General features: G+C 38.8%; 1 protein-coding gene across 1 annotated transcript in view; it reads right to left on the bottom strand.

The window, feature by feature from the left end:
• CDH2 (cadherin 2) overlaps positions 1–21,479 on the bottom strand; it is a 224,676-nt gene that overhangs the window by 186,909 nt on the left and 16,288 nt on the right. The window contains exon 2 of the mRNA XM_054694114.1: positions 8,752–8,863. Coding sequence (XP_054550089.1) covers positions 8,752–8,863 — 112 coding nt within the window. The remainder of the gene's footprint in view (positions 1–8,751; positions 8,864–21,479) is intronic.

Raw genomic sequence — 21,479 nt, 5'->3', positions numbered from 1 at the left:
AGAAAATCTCAATCCCAATGAAAGCATTGTTGGATGAGGCCTCCCTGGTGACGCAGGGGTTAAAGACACAACACTTTGTACCAAGCAATCACCAGCCACTGCAGCACTAGTTCAACCCCAGCCGACTAGGGACCTACCCTATGGCACAGCAAACCTTGCCTGTTTTGCCTGCTGCTCCCCTCAGCAGTGTATTTCAGTAGATCCACCTGTTCTGCTCCCCAATCTGTCTCTGGTGAATCCTCTCACCACCCGCACCTCTTTAGTCTACACCCCAGGTCTTATATACATAAAATAAATAAATCTTTAAAAAAAATTGTTGGATGTTTAGCCGCTGGCAGAGAAGAGTTAAGGAGCCAAGGGGATATGTTCAGGTGAGGGGGGACCTCTAAATGTACTGTAAATTGCACTGCAGGGATTGCGCCTGCTTACTCAGACCATCATTGCTCTGACCCTTGAGGAAGGTTCATACAACAAATGCTCAAAAATATTTGTTGAATGAAAAATGATGAACTGAATGACTTCAGAGCATAAGAGAATGCACTTGTCTGTGTGGTGCCAAAAGATGAAACAGGCATCGGTGGGTAAAAATTTTAGGAACATATGCTTCAGTTAAACTTTTAAAGAAATCACTTTTTAACAGTTCCAGCTCTCCAAAGATGGAGCAGACTTTGTAAGGGAGTGATTCCTCCTCGTCTGGGGGGGAGGGAGTGGCAGTGGTGTTCTTGCAGAAACTGGATAACCATCTGTCAAGGATGCTACAGCAATGAAAACACTGTTTACATCATCGAACACCACAAGCATTTCATTTTTATCCTATCTGCCATTTCTATAGAGAAAACCTTCTGCTGACATAAAATCATCAAGCTAAAATGAAGGATTTTAAACATTTTAGGAATGACTCAACAAAATGTCTTAGAGTACCTCCCAAATCCAGCTACATAAAAACATCTGAGGAGCTTTACCTAAATGCAGATTTCTAAGTTGCACTTGATTTCATTTCTCTTGTCTACTCCATGATATTGTCCTAGTAAGTATTGCCTCACTTTACCATCCCTGTCCCCCTCCCTGCTCATAGCTTTGACATCACCATGCAAACATATTATGCCCATCTTGAAAAAATTCCCATGTATTTGACCCCTCCAACTACCACCCAATTTCTCTTCCTCTTAAAGGAAAACTCCCTGTGTATCTACCTTCTCCTCCACCTGACTGCTGAATACAACCAGGTAAAGACGCCTTTACTTGTTGCGCGGTCAGTGGTGTGTTCTTAGGCCTCAGTGAGTTGACCTTCAGCTGCAGTTGTGTGGGTGATTACTGCCTCCATTGAAACACCCCCTAACTTGCCTTGAAGAGACCATACCCTACTAATTTTTGCCTAACTCTCTTGTCTCACTCTCTAGTCTGTTTCTCAGTTTCTAGTCTGTTAATCCTCACTTCTACCAATGGAGTTCTCCTTGGGTATGATATGAAATCATTTCTTATCTTTCTTTGCTTTTCTCCTCTTCACACCCAGCTTGATGATTTCACTCTGGGTGACAATTTTACTTACTGTTTATACACTTAGTACCCCACGCTCTGCAGCCTGACCTATTCCACTGAACCCCAACTCCACATTCAAAGTCTCCTTGTCATTCAAAGTCTCTGATATTCATTTTCACAAATACAAATCACACTCCAATCTTCCCCAGTGAAGTGACTGACATCCTTCCCAGTATTCAGATAAAACACAAGAAGTCATGTTTGAGTCCTCCTTTACCCTGTCATTTATTAAACCCACCAAACCCTATCAGTTTTTATCATCAAAATAGATTTAGACAACAGACTATGACAATATGTTTTCACACCATATAAAAATTAATTAAAACAAGTCAGTAACTTAAATATAAGAGCTAAAAGCATAAAACTCTTAGAAGAATGCACAGGGGTAAATCACTGCCAGGTATATATATACACCCCCAAAATTGAAAGCAGATACTAAAATAAGCACATGCAGATGCATGTTCATAGCATTACTATTCACAATAATGAAAATGTGAAAACATCGCAAATGTCCATTAACTGATGAAAGGCGAAAAATTATAATCATTTACAAGTATATATATGATGGAATATGATACATGCTACCACATGGGTGAATCTCTAAAACATGCTAAGAGAAGGAAATTAAATGTCAAAGGTTTGTGGGGTTGGGGCAGGGAGGATTTGGGAGAAAATATTTAATGGGTTAAGGGTTTTACTCTGAACTGATAGAAATGATCTGGGAATTAGAAAGAGGCAGTGATCTGGGCCTCCCCGGGGCGCAGCGGTTGAGCACTGGGTTGCGAAGCTGCCTGCAGCCTTTGTAGCGCCGGTTCAATCCCCGGCTGCTCCCCGGCCACCAGAGGAGGGTCCCACATGGCGCGCAGACCTCTCCTGCCTCCCAATGCTCCCCTTAGTAGTGTACTTCCTCAGTCTGCCTGCTCTACTCTCGGCTCTGACTCCGGTGAATTCTCTCAACCTTTCGCACTTCTGACTATACCCAATGCTTGTATAAAATAAATAATAAATCTTAAAAAAAAAAAAGAAAGAGGCAGTGATCACATAGCATAACATTATAAATATACTAAATGCCACTGAATAATACCCTTTTAAATGGTTAATTTCATGCTATATGAATTTCACTTCAACATGTTATTTTTTAAAATAGTCAGGATCCAAACTCTTCTCCTACCATCACTGCTATCACTCTCCAATCCAAGCCACCATCTTCTTTCACTTACATAATCACTAGCCTCCTAACTGGTCCCCTTTTCCTCCTCCCTTTGGTATTTTCCTCACCACAACTTCCAGAATGATCTTACTTTGTCAGTGAAATAACGCTGAAAGTCCAAGAATTTTTCACCTCCTCATAGTGAAAGTCAAAGTTCTTACAGAGTCTTCTACAAGGCCCCACAACAAGTGGTCCCTTGCTGACCTCATCTGACCTCACCCCCCACTACTCTGCCCTGCCTCTCTTTACTACAGTTACATGAGGCTCCTTGCTGCTCCTCTTAACAATCCAGCACACTCTTGCCTCAGGACCCTTGTACCAGCTGTATGTTCTGTTTTGAATGATCCTCCCCTAAATACCCAGAACTCTTGAGGCATCTTCCAAATCACTTCTTAATCAAATGTCTCCATCACAATGAAACCTTCCCTGACCATTCTATGTAAACTGCAGAACCACACATTTGCCCTATTTCCTTTCTCTGCTTTATTTTTTTTTTTAATAGAACCTATTACTATCTTACCTGTAGAATATTTTACTTATTTATTGAGTGTATTATCTACTATCCACTGGAGGTTTACTAGAGGTCCTAAAAGGAGAGAAGAGGGATCTCTGATCTCAAAAAGACAGATTTAAAATCACACCTATTGGCATATGTAGCAAATATAGAACTGTGACTTTCTTTTACACAGATCTGGTTATGAATTTGGGAGGAAACAGACCTCAGCTCCAAATTACAGAGACTATTAATAACTGCAAAAGGACAAAAAGAAAAAAAGGTGGCCATCCAAATTAGCTTATCTCAGCTTGCTGCATTGCATTAAGAAAGCCAAACCTAAAATACCTGAAAATGGATATTTTAAAATGCCAAGAATTAAAAGTCTAAATTATTATGATGAAATAAGAATGAATGTTCTTGGCTCTTATGTTGATTTTATTACATACTTACTTGCTCTTGAAAACAAAATATTGCTACAAGGTTTTTTTTTTTTTAAAGTTCTCTATCCTTGAGACTCTACAAGGCTGCATTTCATTTGTCCCTGCTTAGAGAGCTTATCCTCAATATCCAAGCGAAAAATCAGGTTACTTGGTACCATTTTCCACAATCAATTGGAAATCAGTACAGTGCTGTGGGCTGCCGACTTTATAAACAAGGTATTTATAAACCTACATTTCAAATACTTTAAAACATTTACACAGATTCAATAGAAAAAAAGATTTATCGAGATAAAAATGTTCATTAAAGCAAAAGCCAAGGTTTCGCAAGAAATTAATATAAGCCTCTAACACAGAATTGCCTGAAATTCACAAATACGTATCATACAAAAGTATTCATATCATTTTTTAAAAATTAGTGCAATTGCACATTCCTACTAAACTAATAAGGAAAAAATACTTCAGTATTGTCATCTAAAGAAACCACAGTGAGCCCTTCCACAAGCATGTTAATGTCCACAAGCCTCAATCAGCAAGTAAACTAACCTAAATCAAATTCCATCTAGTTGAAAATAGTCATCATGCAGTGCCCAGAGTTGGTTGAGTATGAATGGATTACTGAAAATATTCATGGTAATTGCAGGTTACTATTTATGTTGACCAGAGTTGGAGAAATGAGTTTACTCAGTGAAATGTCTAAGCCTGCAGCCCACCAATGCAAAACACCCAGGAAAATGACTCCTGACATCCACACTGAAAACAGCCCATATCCTCTCTGCAATGTCACAGTGTGGTTGTTATTTCATAGTGTCAGATACACTGTTGGTGACAAAATGAAAATTTATGACTGCAGTTATTTTATTTTCAAGTAATGTGCTACCACAAGAGATTTTTCTAGTTCAGTGGAGTGTAAGTTAAATATTTTAAGGACCAAATATTATTTTCCAAAGTCCTAAATGTTTCTGCTTGTAAATAGGGTATGCACGAAATACTAATGATGACAATAAGTGAGAGTTTTGTTTTGTTTTTTTTTTTAATTTATGGGGGGGCGGCGCTTGTTGGCCAATAGTTACTACGGAGCCTCCCCGGTGGCGCAGCGGTTGAGTGCTGGGTTGCTAAGCTGCCCGCAGCCTCTGCAGCGCTGGTTCAATCCCTGGCTGCTCCCGGCCACCGGAGGAGGGTCCCACATGGCGCGCAGACCTCGCCTGCTGCCCGCTGCTCCCCTCAGCAGTGTACTTAGGGCCTTCTGCCTGCTCTGCTTCCCACTCTGGCTCCGGTGAATTCTCTCACCCTCCCGTGCTTCTGACTGTACCCAGTGCTTGTATAAATAAATAAATAAATCTTTAAAAAAAAATAGTTACTACCAATTCTTTAATTTTTTCAGTATCACACAAGTCATGATGTTCAGTGGGGACTAAAGAAAACCAGTTATGGCAAACATACCACAAGACATACGGACAGTTAGGCTCGCTTGCTTCAGCCTGCACTCTGTTCCAGTTTATACCACAGTTCCATCATCAGAACCAAATTAGGAATCAGGAAACCTGGGTTCTGATTCCCAATCTGCAGCTGACAATCTAAAGAGCTGTATAATCATGGGAAAAGCCTAAAAATCTCTCTGAGCTCCAATTATCTGTAAAATGAGGGGGTTGGCAATAAATGCTTTTAAAACAGAATAGAAAAGGGTAAGTGAAAGTGATGATCATACTTATTAAAATGGATTCTAACTTATAAAGAAAAGCAGAGAATGCACAGGATAAAAAGGAGTATTTTTTTAGCTGAGGGGAAATAACAGTAAGTAAAACATTATAAAGTGAAATGATAATGAGAATGTAGAAAAGAACTAACATACTTTTAGGCCTAGAAGACTCACAAAAATGACCAAAAAACTCCTATCATACAGCACATTCCTGTTGGCCTAGTAATTATACTTTTGAACACAAACCCTTGTAGAAAATAACCCTAAAGAAAAATCAAAGTTCTCTAAAAATGAATCTCCATAGCAGCATTCTAAGTAAGAGAGAAAAAATGGAAACAACCTGAAGGGAAAAAATAGACACCCTGTTAAGCAAAATCTGGCTTTGTACAAAATGGAACAAAGGCCTGTGTAGCCATTTGTTAAATATTCAACTATTTTCCAAGAATGAAAATATTCAACATGATATAACATGAAATGTAAAAATTCACTATAAGATATACTCGTCCTCTTCACAATGTCACAAAAAACATACTGAGGAAAAAACAAAGAGGGATTGGTAGGGAATAATTAGTTCATCAAGTCCATTCTTTCCAAAATCCATTGCAACAGCAAAAAGTAAAATAAGGTCTTGTGGAGGGAAGGAGAAGGAAAGGTCTCTAAACTACAGTTCGGTTTTTACATCCCATGCTTCCACACAGTTTTTCAGATATGACTAATGCCACTTTATATCACCATCAAAAGCTTAATACTTTTCAAGCACCTTCAGAAAAGACGTTACTTAGCTGTTTGAAAAACAGCCAGCATGAACGGTACCCACACAGCAAAATGATAAGATTTTGTACAAGGTCTACTGTGCCAGGAATGTATCCTAAGTAACGATACTAGGCAGACCATCAGACTACTGTCCTCCACCCCCAAAAGTCATCAATGGAAAATTAATGGAAGCAATAAGAGGTAGGAGTTATAATTTCAAGGGGTTCTTAGACTCTAAGTCAACCTTAATATGGTATAACTTGCCATGAGGCAATTGCCTTGGGAAACTGTTACATATATATACTGTATGCACAATTACTTCTTTCCTTAAACACATAAGTCAGAAAACCATGGCAAAAGTGATCACTCTGGTTGACCTTTCATCTGTAGTATATGTAAGATGAAAGGACATATTATAGTATGCAGAATTCATTAATATAATTAATACATGGTGATACAATTTTGGACTGTTGTCCTACTAAAAACTGCACAAAAATATCAAAAATACAGAATTCTTCCAAATATTCTCCAAAAGTAATAAAACTGGTGACAGCACTCTTATAAAAAGAAATATTGATGTTTCATAATATCCCGTTGTCTTTCTCACTCCCCCCCCCCCAGGAAAAAAAAAAAAAACAGGTTTCCTACTAATCCATACTTCAAAATTTATGTTTAAATGTTAAGATATTCTATGGAACGCTTAACATATTCTTGGACATAGACAGATCTTTTAACAAGGTCTATGAATAATAAAGAAAATGTAGAAAAGTGTGTCATCAGAAAAGATTTTTTTTTTTTTTAAATAAAAAGTAGTAACAACTGGGCATACCAAAACTGTGAAATCCTACCAGAGACTATCTTACACTTCTTTCAGTGATGGCTATAGCTCAAAGTCAAAGTATTTTCAATCTGACATTTACAACTCTAGCAAAATCCCAAGTTTCCAGGTTACACTAAAAAGATATTGGCAAGCAGTTCTGCCCAATTTCGACTGTCACCAGCATTATCCAATAATTAGAAAACAGACTTTCATTTTCAAAACTATGCAACATGCCAACGTATTTCATCTTAAATCAATGGTTTCCAGTGACAGACCATGTGTTTATTTGTAACCAACAAATTACAACAAATCTTCAGGAAAAGAGATTAGGAAAAGGAACTAGCCATTTAAATATTAATCTCAAAACTAAACTGCAAAAATGCAACAAATTTCACTGACCTTTTTTTGTTTGCACAGGATTGTATCAATATATTTTTTCACTATTCAAATAATATTTATAGGTCCAACATTCTCTAGGCTGCCATATACCAATTTATATAGATTTAAAGAGAAACATGCAAAAGAACTCCAATACTCATATTATGTAAAACAAAATCTACACATTTTAACTTGAACTGAACCTTAATGGTGTCAATCATTACCCAAGCCCTTCAGTGTTGAGATAAACCGATTTAAATGTTCACTCATTAAAAAATACCACCTAAAGTTATTAGGTAGGGACAGGAAAAGGACTGTTATAAAAATCAACTGCTGAAAGAGCACACAGGTAGAAACAAATCACAATTACAATAGAAATGAAAATAAAATGATAATCTGCACCACTAACAAACCTTAGTAGTTAAGAGGCCATTTACATTTCAAAGTCTCTGTCTATGGTAGTCTTAAATATTGTACCACTAGGATTCTGTCAGTGTGCTGAGACACTCAATTAAGGCCACATGGTACAGCCCTGTGTAAATTAATTAGTTGTGGTGGCACAAATTTTCTAAAAGCAGCTCTCTAAAATAGTCTCAGAGATATGCACCATTTGTGGGGAGTTAGAATCTAAATACAACTTTACTAATCAATTTTTCCTGCTTTCACATTTCAATGATATTTTGGGTAATGATAAACAAGTCCATGAAAAAACTACTAACCAATATTTAATTTGCTTTCAATTAGAGGTAGAGGAAGGGACTTTCAACTTTACATTTGATACTCATTTTATTTCAGATAATTTCTAGCATAACTGCATGAGTTTTCACATGCTATTATAATGAACTTAATCCATTAATAGGAGATGGGTCTATATTTGAAACTCACATGCTACAACTACATTAGCTCTCTATAATGTCTATAAATAAAAATACAGTTTTCATTCTCTTGCCTTGAGACTTCACCTGCTAAATCTGTTCATTATAATTTAACTAAAAATTAAAGTCTGACATGCTTTATCAAAGATATTATAGTAACTTCCTCTCTTTAATTCAAATTATTAAATGGATTTTACTGTAATTTTTAGAACCATTAGAATCAGATGCTTAGTAAATATTTTTTCTCAAAAATGAGTTAAATGAACACAGAAAAATTGCAAAGATTAGTTGTGTTTTGGTTTCTACTGTAAATTAAAAAAGGAAGAAATCTGAAATTTTCTAGAGATCACGAGCCTTCCAATTATGTACATAAGAGATTCATGAGCTCTTCTGTAATCTGAAAATAAAGTCCCTACAGTCTCATTATAGTGATTGTGAAAAATTCATACTTGTTATACAGTAGAGATGATTTAGAGACTTTTTAATGGCTAATTTGTTTCAAGAGCATAGACACTGTATGTACAAATATCTTTTGAGATAGTACCATTGAGAAGAGGTTGTCCTTCATGCACATTCTGCGATAAGACTGCACTGTAAACATCTTCAGGAAATCCAGTCTTGCATAATGCGATTTCACCAGAAGCCTCTATAGACGCCTGCAACACAAGAAGAAGAAAAAAATTATGTGCAATGATTTCTACCTCCTTCAACTGAGAAACATTCCACTTGGCATAAAGTCTCACTTTTTCAACTATCTTGTACAAAAAAACCCTTTGTTTTTGAATAGTTACAATTAGAACACAGAGGCCAAAGGGTTAATCTTTTTGATAACTGAAGTAGAAGAAATAAATCCCACTTGTGTCGTCCAGTAAAATCTAAATAATACACATTCCAGATTCTTCTAAATACTTCACATTTCCATTAAAATAGTCATTGTGACTGAAGAACCATCAAGTGGATGGCACTACGGGTGGTGACAGTCAAATAGTTTTCAGGTGCCACAAGTCATCACCAACTCAACTTTGCAAGAAAAACCTACATTCAAATATATATATATATTTATAGCTTAGCTGATTATGAAGTTTGCTTCAATATGCCTTGTTCATTAAAAGATATGACACCAACATACTTACTGCAAAACACAGACTAATTTATACCAAATAAAACCAATCAATGATAAATATTTCTCAAATTTGGCAGGCAGCAATCTATTAAAAATATAAAAATACAAATTTTTGTTTTTTAGAAATTGGACTGTAAAGCCTCTGCCATCTATGTTGCTATCAAGCTTATCAAAATATATATATGAACTTTGTTCAATATTACATAGTATTTAATCTCAAAAAAAGTATTTGGGGCAATAATGAGAGGTTCAGACCTGTCAAGATAGCAAACAGTTTTAAATATGTTAATGTGCAAGAAAAGAGTACATCAAGTCAAGAATTCAGAGCAACCAACTCCCTTACCCAGGTGTCAGCTGATACATTCACACAGAGATTCAAGCTAGAAAATTCTAGTAAAGATGAATGTGGAAATAATCTACACAGTAGGTATATTCCCAGGCAACCTCTCTCCTGGGGAGTCTAGTCTACATGCTCAGGGTGTTCACTGAGGCACTACTGTAATTGCAGGACCTAAATGCCCATCAATAAGAGAATGGACTAATTTTCATTTTGCCAAATAAAGGAATACTTAACAAGAAGAATTGAATTCACATTTATCCATATATATCTCAAAACAAACAGTTTCATTAAGTTTCATGTCAGACTGAAAGAAAAATTTAATTATAAATCAACTTATGGATGACTATTATTTGCATTAAGTTCAGAAATCTAATTATGCAACGTTCCAAATTCAAATTGGAGACAAAGCATACTGGAGTATGAATCTTGTGCAAATAAACAAATAAATGAATAAATAAACACACTAAATGATGTTTCCATTACATGTAGCTGAAATATAAACGATAATATAATGTTACGGACCCATACATACACAACAAGTATATAAAACGGTACAAATTAGTAATAAACAACAAATATAAGATAGTGGCTATTCTATGGGATAGTGAGATTGGAAAGGATTTTACAGACTTTGATTTTATTTGTAACAATTCATTTCTTTCAAGAGAATCTAAAGCAAAGAGTGTTATATTATCATTTCCTATATATTGTATATGCTCTACATAATTCATTTTTAAAAAGTGAAATATTCAGACCTAAATGAGAAGTTGAGCTTCCAACACCCAAGTTTGGGACAGTGGGCAATACTTTGATACTTGGTAACTGTAAATATCCAGGCACTTATCTGGTGGTCTAGCACAGAGAAAGCACTTAGTAAAGGAACAATTTTGATTTTAATCAAGCAAAACAAAGAAGGGACTTGCCCAGTTCACCATATAAAATGGACCAGGTGTTATAAATCTGTATCTGCAACAGGTCAGGGATATGCCTCTTCAGAGGGAGTCAGAGGTGGGGTTCTTACCCAGGAGGTAGATCGGTAAGAGCTGGCAGAGGTAGTAGGCCAGAGGCAAACAGGAGTTACTGTCTAGTCTGGACACTGGGCTAGGGCAGGACAGTTTTATGGGTACACACACAGAGCTCAATGAAGTAGAAAGATTAGGGGAAAACTTTAATCTTTAATTCTGCTATTAGTGTCCCCTTGACTTGCTCTAAGGTGGGAAAATAAGCAGCAACATACTCCTCCTCCAAAACCAGTTTTCAGGTCGCACTGAGTCTGTATGAATGTCCGCTTCTCAATTTCTATCTCCACTGGTTTCAGAAAAGGGAACTTCTGCCCTCATCATACTGCTACTTGCATATCTTCTCTTTAAATTTTCCTGATCTAAGAAAGGGCACCTACCTGCACTACCTAGGGTGGCTGTGATAATTACTGAGCAATGTTTATAATGCACATCTTTAACTAATACTGGCTAGTAATATTAAAAAAAAAATACAGAAGACATGTATCCTCTTGTGAGATTTTCATATTCACTGCAAACAGTAGAACCTCTTTTAAATTCTTCCCCCAAGACAAAATGGATCTGTAGAAAGGTATCCTGTTACTAATCTACAGTGTTTCTTTAAAATGGGATGTAAAAACTATTAAAAAAATATATCCACCAATTAATTTATTATGACTTTCCCCTCTTAATATTCACCATGAAAAGAACAAAATTAACATGCTCAAAAAAAAAAAAACAACAGAACAGGAAACACTTGAAACAAATATGCCCTCCAAACTGGAACTGTTATATGCTGACTTGTGCCAAGCACTGTGCTAGTGCATCAAACAAATACCTTATTAATTCCTATAGCTACAAGGCTGGGCTTGTACCAGGCCTGAGACTGTGGGAGAGACAAGGCTGATGATGTGAAAAGTAAGCAAATGCCACTCTTGAAGCCTCCAGTAGCAATATAGATGCTTGGACACTGAAGGTTCTATAGTCTTTGTTATCCAACAGTGGTTCTCAACCTGTAGTAGTTTTGTCCTCTGGAGACATCTGGAAATATCTGGATACATACTTGGTTGTGACAATGAGAGGGGAATGTTACAGGCTCCTAGCAGCTAGAAGCCAGAAATGCTGCCACCTTTCACACAATGCACAGGACAGCCCCCACCACAGAGAATTATCCAGCCCAAGATGTCAATAAAGCTAAGCGCAAGACACCTGTACAACAACCCATGAAAAGGGGTGTTCACCTACCCTTTAACATCCCTAGCAGTGGGACGTTCATTAGCTCTTCAAAAAGCTCATCCAACACTTATTGGAAGGCCTTGCTTTTCAGAAAGCCAAAACTCAGTCCTCCTGCCTCCCCCAACACTAACTGATCACTCTGCCAGACTCAGGATGAGGCTCTGGAAAAGTTCCCTGTGGTGCAAGGAAGAGGGTGTGAATCACATGCTTTTTCTTAACATTTGAAAGGTGCAGGGGTCAGCAAATATTTTCCATAAAGGGCCAGAGAGCAAATATTTGAGGCTTCACAGGCCATAGGATCCCTGTTAAAACTACTCAAGTCTGATGTGGTGTTTTCACTGGAAATAATGATCATGGCCTAGCTCATTCAAATGAAACTTAGTGAGCACCAAAATCTGCATTTCATTTAATTTTCAAGTGTCAAAAAATAATAATACATGGGCCTCCCCTTGTGGCGCAGCAGTTGAGCGCTGGGCTGCGAAGCTGCCCGCATCCTTTGCAGCGCCAGTTCGATCCCCGGCCACGGGCGAGGGTCCCACATGGCGCACAGACCTCTCCTGCTGCGCCCGCTGCTCCCCTCTGCAATGTGTTTCATCGGTCTGCCTGTTCTGCTCCCCGCTCTGACTCTGGTGAATTCTCTTACCTTCCCGCGCTCTGACTGTACCCAGTATAAATAAATAAATTGTATAAATAAATAAATCTTTAAAAATAATAATACACTTTTGACTTTTTTTAAAGCACTGAAGAATTTTAAAATGTGAGAAATATTCTTGGTCATATAAAAAAATGACATCAGGACTAAAGTTTGAAGATCCCGGGAATAGTGAATAAAGTTTTAAAGAATGCTGCTATCTCACATAATTCCCATAATATCCCCCAGGGTAGGGAGGGAAGTTGAGGGGATGAAATTACCCACATTTTATAAATGAGCAAAAAAGTTCTCAATCAGAGGTTAAATAGCCAAGATCTCACATCTAGGAAGGGGAAGAGGCAAGATTCCAACCTTACAGTTTTTCCAATTACAATAAATAATTAACGATTATTTCAAGAAACATGTTCTGAGAGTCATTTGCAACCAAGCAACAGAGCAGGAAACAGCTCTGCCCTTAAGAAGTTCAAGACTTAATGTAGGAGCAAAATAAAGAGGTGACTGCAATGTAAAGTGAACACTGGGAGAAGTGGAGACATGCAGAAGGCATGGAGAGAACTCAGGGCAGGGATCTGGGCCTCCCAGGCAGAGCCCAGGGGTAGCCAGGCTGTGGGGGGTGGCAGGGAAGCCTTCCCAGGCGGTCACTGCCGGAGCTAGAACAAGGCAGCAAGAAGCAGCAGACTGCCTCGGGAATTACAATGAGTTCAGTGTCATTAGAGTCCAAAAAGCAACGCAGAAAGTCAAAAGTTGAGGCTGGAGAGTTAGACGACATTAGATCATAGATGGTCAGAAGCTCGGGGTTATCACCTTGGGTGTGGGGTGCAAGGCATAGATTTTAAGGGGACAGATTGTGCTCGACAGATAATTCTGAAGCTTTATGGGAAACGTGAAGAGGCGGGAGACAAATGACAGCTGGATGACAAGTTAGGACACAGACTTGAATAGGCAGGGGCTGCGGGAATGAAGAAGGGGCAGATTGCATCGATACACACACAGTTAAAATTGACAGGGCTTAGGGAGGCCAGGGGCTCCCGGAGGGAGAGATGACGCCCTCACTGGTGTTCCCAGCTGAGTGACTGCAAACATGGGTAGCACAAACTAAGTAAGATAATTTCAGAATTATAAAAAAGTAGTAAAGGAGGAGAAAGTATGGGATGACAGATAAATCTGCCTGTAGAAATCAAAGAAAACTCTATAGCTAAAGTGACATTTAGGCTCTGTCTTCAGAGATGATTAAAAATTTGCCAGGAGAGAGAGGAGGAAGTGCAAAAGGGCACTCCAGGCGAAAGGTGCAGCATGGACAAAGGGCCTGTTGATTTACAATAAGCTTGCAGTCAAGCCAAGCAACCCTGATCTTTTTTACCAGACAACTGTTAAATCATGACTTCTAATATCTTTGCTTCGATTTAGGGCCCTGAGGAGCAGCAACTTATATTTAACCCTCCAAGAGTTGATCTTTATAAAGTAATAATTCCGCCTAGACTTTGGGTTTCCTCTCAGTTTTTTGGATCAAAAAATTCTAACATGAGCCTCCCTGGAGTTAAGTCTCAGCGCTATCACTGGGATGGCCTAGGTTCGATCACGGGCCAGGGAGCTAATCCACACATGGCGCAGCAGACCTCTCCTGTCTCACCCGCTACTCCCCTCAGCAGCATATTTCAGTAAATCCAACTTCTCTGCTCCCCACTCTGTCTCTGATGAATCCTCTCGCCCCTTCCCTGTTCACTGCACCCCAACTCTTCAACACAAAAATAAATCAAATCCTTGGAAAAAAATAAGAATTTATTTTTATTTTTTTTAAGATTTATCTATTTATGCATACAAGAACTGGGGTACAGGCCAGAGGTATGGGGGGAGGATTCACCACAGATCCCAGATTTGCAACTTGCCAGACTGTCTGAGTTTGAATCTGCCCAGAGAAATCACAGTTTCCACATCTGTGCAATAAAGATAGCACCCACTCAGAGAGCAGATGTCAGGCTCAAATGAGAGCCTATCACTTAAAACAATGTATGGCACAAAGTTATCCAATGTACTAGCTATTAGTAGGATTAGTAGTAGTAACAGGATATTACTATTACAACATCAACGCATGGTGTCTCTTACAACTCCTTAATTCTCAAACTTGCTCAGCATAGCAATATGTCTAAAACACATACAAATACTGATTCCTGGGTCTCAAACAAAACTCCCTAACACAGAATCTCAAAGCATGTGCTTTATAAGCTAGTGCCTGTGACAAATGTCTGGGCAGCACCTGGAGGTCAAAATCACCCCATCTCTCTATCTCCTGAAGCATGTCTGAACTCCATAAACAGCAAAGGTATTAGTCTTCAAGTCTAATAACTGAGCATTAACAAAAAAAATAAATAAACAATTTGTTTTTCCATTCTTAACAATTTTATGCTGTCATATACCTGCATATACCAGAAATTTGGAACTTCAAGCCATCTTTGGTAATTACTAGCCAGTGCTCAGGGTCAGCACAACGCTCTCCAAGCTCTTGTTTGAAAACCGCACCTTGAATTTGTTTTTTGTTTGCTTTTAACTGGAACATTATCTTATCCTTCCTTGTTTAGTAATTCTCTTCTATACAATTCCTCAAAGATTACAAGCAATCAGCAAGTTCTCCCAAGTCCACCACGACAAAATGCACGCTGGCCAGAGGATCTGAACTCATTTAGTGTCGCTCTGTGCTCTCACACAATCAGCTCACCTATCTTGAGTTTCAATTTCCTCTTACAAGTATTTGCTCTACTCTTCCCAGGTTGAAGATCGACCTCCTCGTCTAAAAAGCACAGAAGTGTAATAGGAGTTGAGGAATTCTGCTTGCCTGTTAGTATTGGTCTGTCTGTTCCGGTTCTGAACTCACTGAGACACTGTTTTTTTGTTACTTTCAATTTTTTTTCATAGTCTGAATACTGTGAGTCTCCACTACTCCTCTTAGATTCCTGTTATTTCTATTTTTTTATAGTCAGCTTGGTTGCTAGCTCTGCGTTCCCATTTCCTCCATGTCACTCCTAAATATTCCATGGAAATCACTACAGACTTTTTGATCTTCTCACCTCTCCATCTTCTTTCTGATCAAAGTCAGTTAAGGCTAAAATTTTCACATCTGAGCGGAGCCCAAACCTAATGGAATCATTATCTCTTCTTTCTGGCTCTAAACATCACCTAACTAAAAGCTAAGTGGGCTCTGTCGGCTATCAAAAACTCTTAAAAATAATCAATTGGGTATTCTCCCCTAAAGCATCCACCACTTTCTCTTTTCTCTGCCAGATAGGCTATGGCCATAATCTAACAACAATTAGGGCAGTATGGTGTAGATTATCAAATACAGTCAACACAGCTGAAACTTTCCATTTATTTTATGTTTATTCTCCTCATTCTTTATGGAAATGGAGGCAGTAATGTGTGTAACAGTTAAGACTCACAGCTCTTGAGCAAACTTGTTTAGGTTTAAATTCTGTCTCAGCTCCCTATTACCTGTGTGACCTTGACAAGCTATACAACTTCATGTGTGCCTCAGCTTTTACCTCTAATAGCAATGAAGTAATAACAGCTAAGAGTATCAGCTTCAGGATTGCAGTAAAGCATACAAAAGGCTTAAAAATAATACCTGATTCGCCACAAGACACTATTATGACACTACTGTTTTGTTGGTAGCTACTTCTCTTTGCTCTTGTGAGTACCTGAGAAATATTTTTAAAGAATTTTGTGAAGCAGGAATACTGTAAAGAAATCAAGATGACAAAAAAAAAAAAAGTTCATTCACAAACATGGCCAGAAGAAAATAAACAGATGCCCTTTTGTGATTTTGGGTGTGGGGATGGAAAGTGGTATAATACTCTTATTACACAGTTATGTCTTGTAAATGATATAAGCAAATATAAACAATTACTGAGGAGATTTTTAAAGTGCTTAGTTGGGTACACGATAATAGAATAATGGAACTGTTAGGACCAACTCTGTATGACTAATTTTTTTATTTTTAATCCAATTTATCACCGTATAATTACATTTACTAGATTGTCTACATTTCAGGAATTCCATCCATGATGTTGGAGGCTATGCTAAGAAGATTATTCAAAAGCTATTGCCTCTCTTTAAAGATCTTTTTCTGTGTCAGTAAGGCCATTGATGACAGTCTGAGTTTCATATCTCTGGAAACCTGCTTGAAATGCGCAGAAGTTTAACCTTGGATTTTGCTCTTTTTGACTTGCCATGCACTATTCTGCCAGGAGAGTAGTGTTCTGAGGGGTGCTTTAGCACTTTCTGACCTTCATGATTACTCAGTGTCAGTTTAGGTACAAAGAACCCCAGACTGAACCCACACATTTGCCCCGCTTGACCTACCTAGTGATTTCCCTCTTTATTTCAATTGTGTTATTAGGATGGATCCTTGAATATCTCTACTATCAGTACCTTCATTTTTTTCTGATTTTCATTTCTTTTAATCAAGTCACAACACAGAGAATAGTCAAACAATAACTTCGATCAATACTGGCCCAGGAACCTGAAAACGAGGTTGAAATTGAACTCTGAGTCAGAAGGCAGCACCTCAATACAACAGCTTGATGGACAAAAAATGTGAGCTGTGCATTGAAAATGTGCTGATGTCTCAGGAGTCAAACCTATGAAGCTTAGGCTCATAAGCAAATACACAGTGAGGCTAATAGGTCTGTGCAGCCCAAGTGAGAGGAAGCTTCCTGAGCTGCATGGCTTCCTAGAATGGAGTCCCATGGAGTGGCATTTACCTGTAAGTGTCCTGGATGTGCAATGTAACACACAGCAACAACACACCTACAGATTTACTTGGCTTATAAAGGGATAACACTATCATGAGATAGAGACACCAGCAGTTATGGAATTAAACTGCCATTAAAAGTTCCAGAAGTGCCAAAGGCAATTCTAGTAGAGAAGGCCATTAAGCTTAGATGGCCTTCAACTCATTTTTGCCCTATCAACTCATTACACTCACCAAAGATGACAACATGCTAATATACAATGCTCAAAATGTCATCAGATAGTACAGCACTTGAGTGTGTCATGTTTATAACCACAGGGGAATTGACTTAACTAAATACACTGAATATTGGTGATTACTCAGTTTTTATTAGTACTTTTTTACTAATAAAGATTTGAGGGATTTTTATTATTTTTTTTTAATTCACCATGTGCCAGGAACTATGCTACAAAGTTGACCACACCTTGTATCTTAACAAATCTTCCAAACAGCCCTGAGTTAAATAAATTATAGAGCTATTTTGCAGACATGAAAGCAAACAAATGAACCTGCCCAGGGTTGTTTAGCTTGTCAGCCTAGGTACGGTATTTACACCAGCACCTAATGGCTTTGGGGACCATCCTTAACCACTGCCTGATCATAAAACAAAACAAAACAAAACAAACCCAGGAAGCATCCAAATGCACTGATAAATAACACCTAACTGGCCAAGATTGGGAACTGTCCTATATAAACTAAAACCAAGTGACAAATCTACAAGCTGCCATTTTAGTTTTTCATAAAATGTGATTCCCATATATATATGCATGGAATAATTTCAACTTATCTGTTCATTAAGGAAAAAAACTGGAGAGAAAAAGACATGAGGTCAAAATTTCTTAAATTTCTTGCTTTCTAAATTACCAAATCAAAGTACTACCACCACTCCAAGGTCTACCAAAAATACAAAAGGAAAATTATCAGTAAATACATATCAGAACTAGTCTATTAATTGGCAGTCGGTGATACTGGTGAGAGAAAATTAGTCTGTAATAGGCTCTTTGTACACTTCCTATACTCTGCACTCCTTTGTATTCATGTACAATTTGGCTCCATTTCATAAAACCTGGAGTGCAGTTTCAGTTTGCAAAAAATACTTAAGACATTTACAGTACCCATAACTCTGATTTAATTTTAATAGCTGGCCATCGTGATGATTTATCTAACCCCGAGTTCTTGATAAGATATACCCAAACCAATTATAACATTATTCTTGTGAGAAAATAACATTCATGGCACAACTTCCAGAAATGCACTGCTGTGAAAAGAGGGCACTGTCAGTAACATCAGAGTTCAAAGTCATTCCTGCACTTGTTCCCAAAGCGGCACCCAGTCCAGGGGTGTTCTAGTAGGTTAAGTAATAAAGAAGCAAACCCACAAGACCTGCATGCTTAACGGAGAGGTTATAGAGGTAACATCATCACTTCCAGTCTCAATCCAGGGGCTCAGGCTAGCATTTTTTTCCATGGTGAATGATTTAAGTTTGGCATCTGGACAGTTTTGCTATTGCAAATTGTAGAAGAGAATTCTTCCCCTCCTCATGCTTCTTCCATCCATGAGAATGTAACTCTGCTAAGTCTAACACTCCCACCCCTTCCCACTCCCCCAGTCATACCCTGGATGGCAGTTCTCAGAGTGTGGTCTGAGATCCCTCAGGGGACCTGAAGGGGCAAAACTATTTTCATTATTATGTTATTTGCCTTTTCACTCTCATGCTTTCATAGTGTAAAGTGGAGTTTTCCAGAAGCTGTGATACCTTAACAGCATAAACGCAGAAGCAGATACAAAAGAACCAAGTGTACTCTACTAAGACAGACATTAAGGAAATTTGCAAAACTTGAAAAGCCTGATGTTGCTCTTACCACTAAATTTGCTTTTCTGGTGCAGAAAATAGTGATTTTTCATAAAAATTGGTATTTATGTTACATGTTAATGGTTGTAATATTTTTAAACAAATAGAATATTATACTTTTTTTTCAGTTTAATGTTTAATATGCAAAACATTGATAGATATTATATTGTAAAAGCCCAGTGGGGTGATAACTTTTAAGAGTGTAAAGGCATCCTGAGACCAAGAGGTTTGTGAACTTCTGCCTTAGCAAAAAGGATGCACAGAACCTACATGACAGTTGCATTCGAAGTATAATGAAGCAGCTGGTGCCCAGCCCTGTCTTTAACCCTCTCACCTGGGAGTCGCTGGCCCATAGAAAACAAGCATGGTGATTTCATTTTCCAGGCTGGGAGTTTGCTCCCAGTGAGCAGGTATACGGAATTCTGGGGTTTCCCATTAGTGACAGACATGCCTACAAGTAGAAGCCATGCCCTCTAGCTTACCACTTATCAGAACCCTGGTGATATTTGCCTTTGCTACCTGTGGACATTCTGGCTTATATTTCACTTGGGTTATAGTTTGGTTCAGGAAGAGGATGTCCTACTTATTGGGCCCCTTCAAAGACTTTAGGGACTTTGATAAATAAAAAGGAAGCCCAAAATTGGGGAAGAAAATAATCAGGAAGGTACTGAGATCCAAGCAAGGGAAAAAACCTTTTACACTGGTCCTGCCCATTTTTAACTTGGTTGTTTGCAGCCTTGACTGTGAAGTGCAGTTGGTTTTTATAGTTGGGCAGGTGGCTTTTAACATCAAGAGGCTTTAATTCCTAAACCACAGGGTATTTTGATCTTGATGTGTGACCGCAACTTAGGTTTGTTATTCTCCAAGAAAGCAGCTGTTTACATCAGAAGGACGTAATGCAATGACAGTGAACCCCCAAGAACCTTAGTGACCAAAGGATGGACACCTTTGGGTGAGGTCTACTGCAGTTTGCCCTTGGCAATGGTCTGAGGCAGGTCACAAGTTCCAGAGATGACCATGAGCCCCAGGCCAGAATAAAGAAAGACAACTGGGGCACAGAAAAGGGGGATTATTTGAACATCTAATGCCTAAAGGCTAGTCAGTAGAATAATCCTTGTTATTTTTAGATGAATTACAGAATCCTGTCCCGACTCTCCAAATTAATAATGACAGGCCTGCCAGGACAGCACCAGATTGGCTACCTCAAATTCTGCTCCACAACCAGAGGCAAAGGAGGCACAGGCTCAAGATTCACCAGAGACAGAGTGGGGAACAGAAGAGGCAGACGGACTGAAATACACTGCTGAGGGGAGCAGCAGGCAAGTCAGGAAAGGTTTGCCATGCTATGTGGGTATCTGCCTGGCCGGGGATCGAACTGGTGCTGCAGTGGCTCCGGATAGCTGCATATAAGTTTCATCTTAACCCATTGTGCCAACAGGGAGGCCCTGGATTGGTGTTTATAAAGGAAGAGAAATCATCCCTTGCAGGTGACTTTCTTTGGCCAAAGCAACACTAATTAGTGGCACGGAAAGAGCCACCTTGATGGCCACACTTGCCCTCAGACAGCAAGTCCCCGGGTCGCTCACCCGACACCCAACAGAGCCCATGCAGCTGATGGCACCAGGCTGCCCGTCTCAAGGAGTCCCTAGAGAAAGGCAAATTAGAAGGTTTGAATGTGCTGGTTGCAAACCGAAACCCATCAGGGAAGAGGCTCCCAGTGGGAGGATAAATTTTGTGGCTTATGTTTACAGGGGGGGAGGGGAATCCACCCCAGTATTCTGGGTTTTCCTTCAGAAAGCTGCCATTAAAAATGCTGCCACTTGTGTGGAAGGCTCAGAAATGTCCAATGGTAGCAATCCCCATCTTTTTTTGAGGTGCCTTTCATTTTTGTCCAACATATTCACTATCGTTTAAGTCTTCATCTCCCCACTGAACTGTGTGCTCAGTTCAAAGATTGTGGATTACTGACAAAAGGTTTGACTAGACTAGTGTTGAGAAAGATCAAACAGGGGGAGGTTCTCTCCACCCATGGTGAGTCACTGGGCATCAGAAATCAAGGGATATCGGTGAAGGTCTCTGGAACACTCAGGACAAGTTATATGCTCATAATTTCTCCTGGGATAAACTCTTCCAGAATAGGAATGATTTATGTCTAACTTTGGAGACTGCAATTGATGCCGTGGTCATCTTGTAATGCCCCATTAGGTCTGTGGACTCTAAAAAAGTAAAGGGACAGATCTAAAACTTCATGAGGTTGGGAGCAAGACTGTCTTGACAGAGGCCCATTT

The sequence above is a fragment of the Talpa occidentalis genome, unplaced genomic scaffold (genome assembly GCF_014898055.3).
Source record: "Talpa occidentalis isolate TD23 unplaced genomic scaffold, MPIMG_talOcc4v2.1 talOcc4.13, whole genome shotgun sequence".
NCBI classification, from domain to species: Eukaryota; Metazoa; Chordata; class Mammalia; order Eulipotyphla; family Talpidae; genus Talpa; species Talpa occidentalis.
Note: the sequence above shows the minus strand (reverse complement) of the source record. Positions and strands in the feature narration are given on the sequence as shown.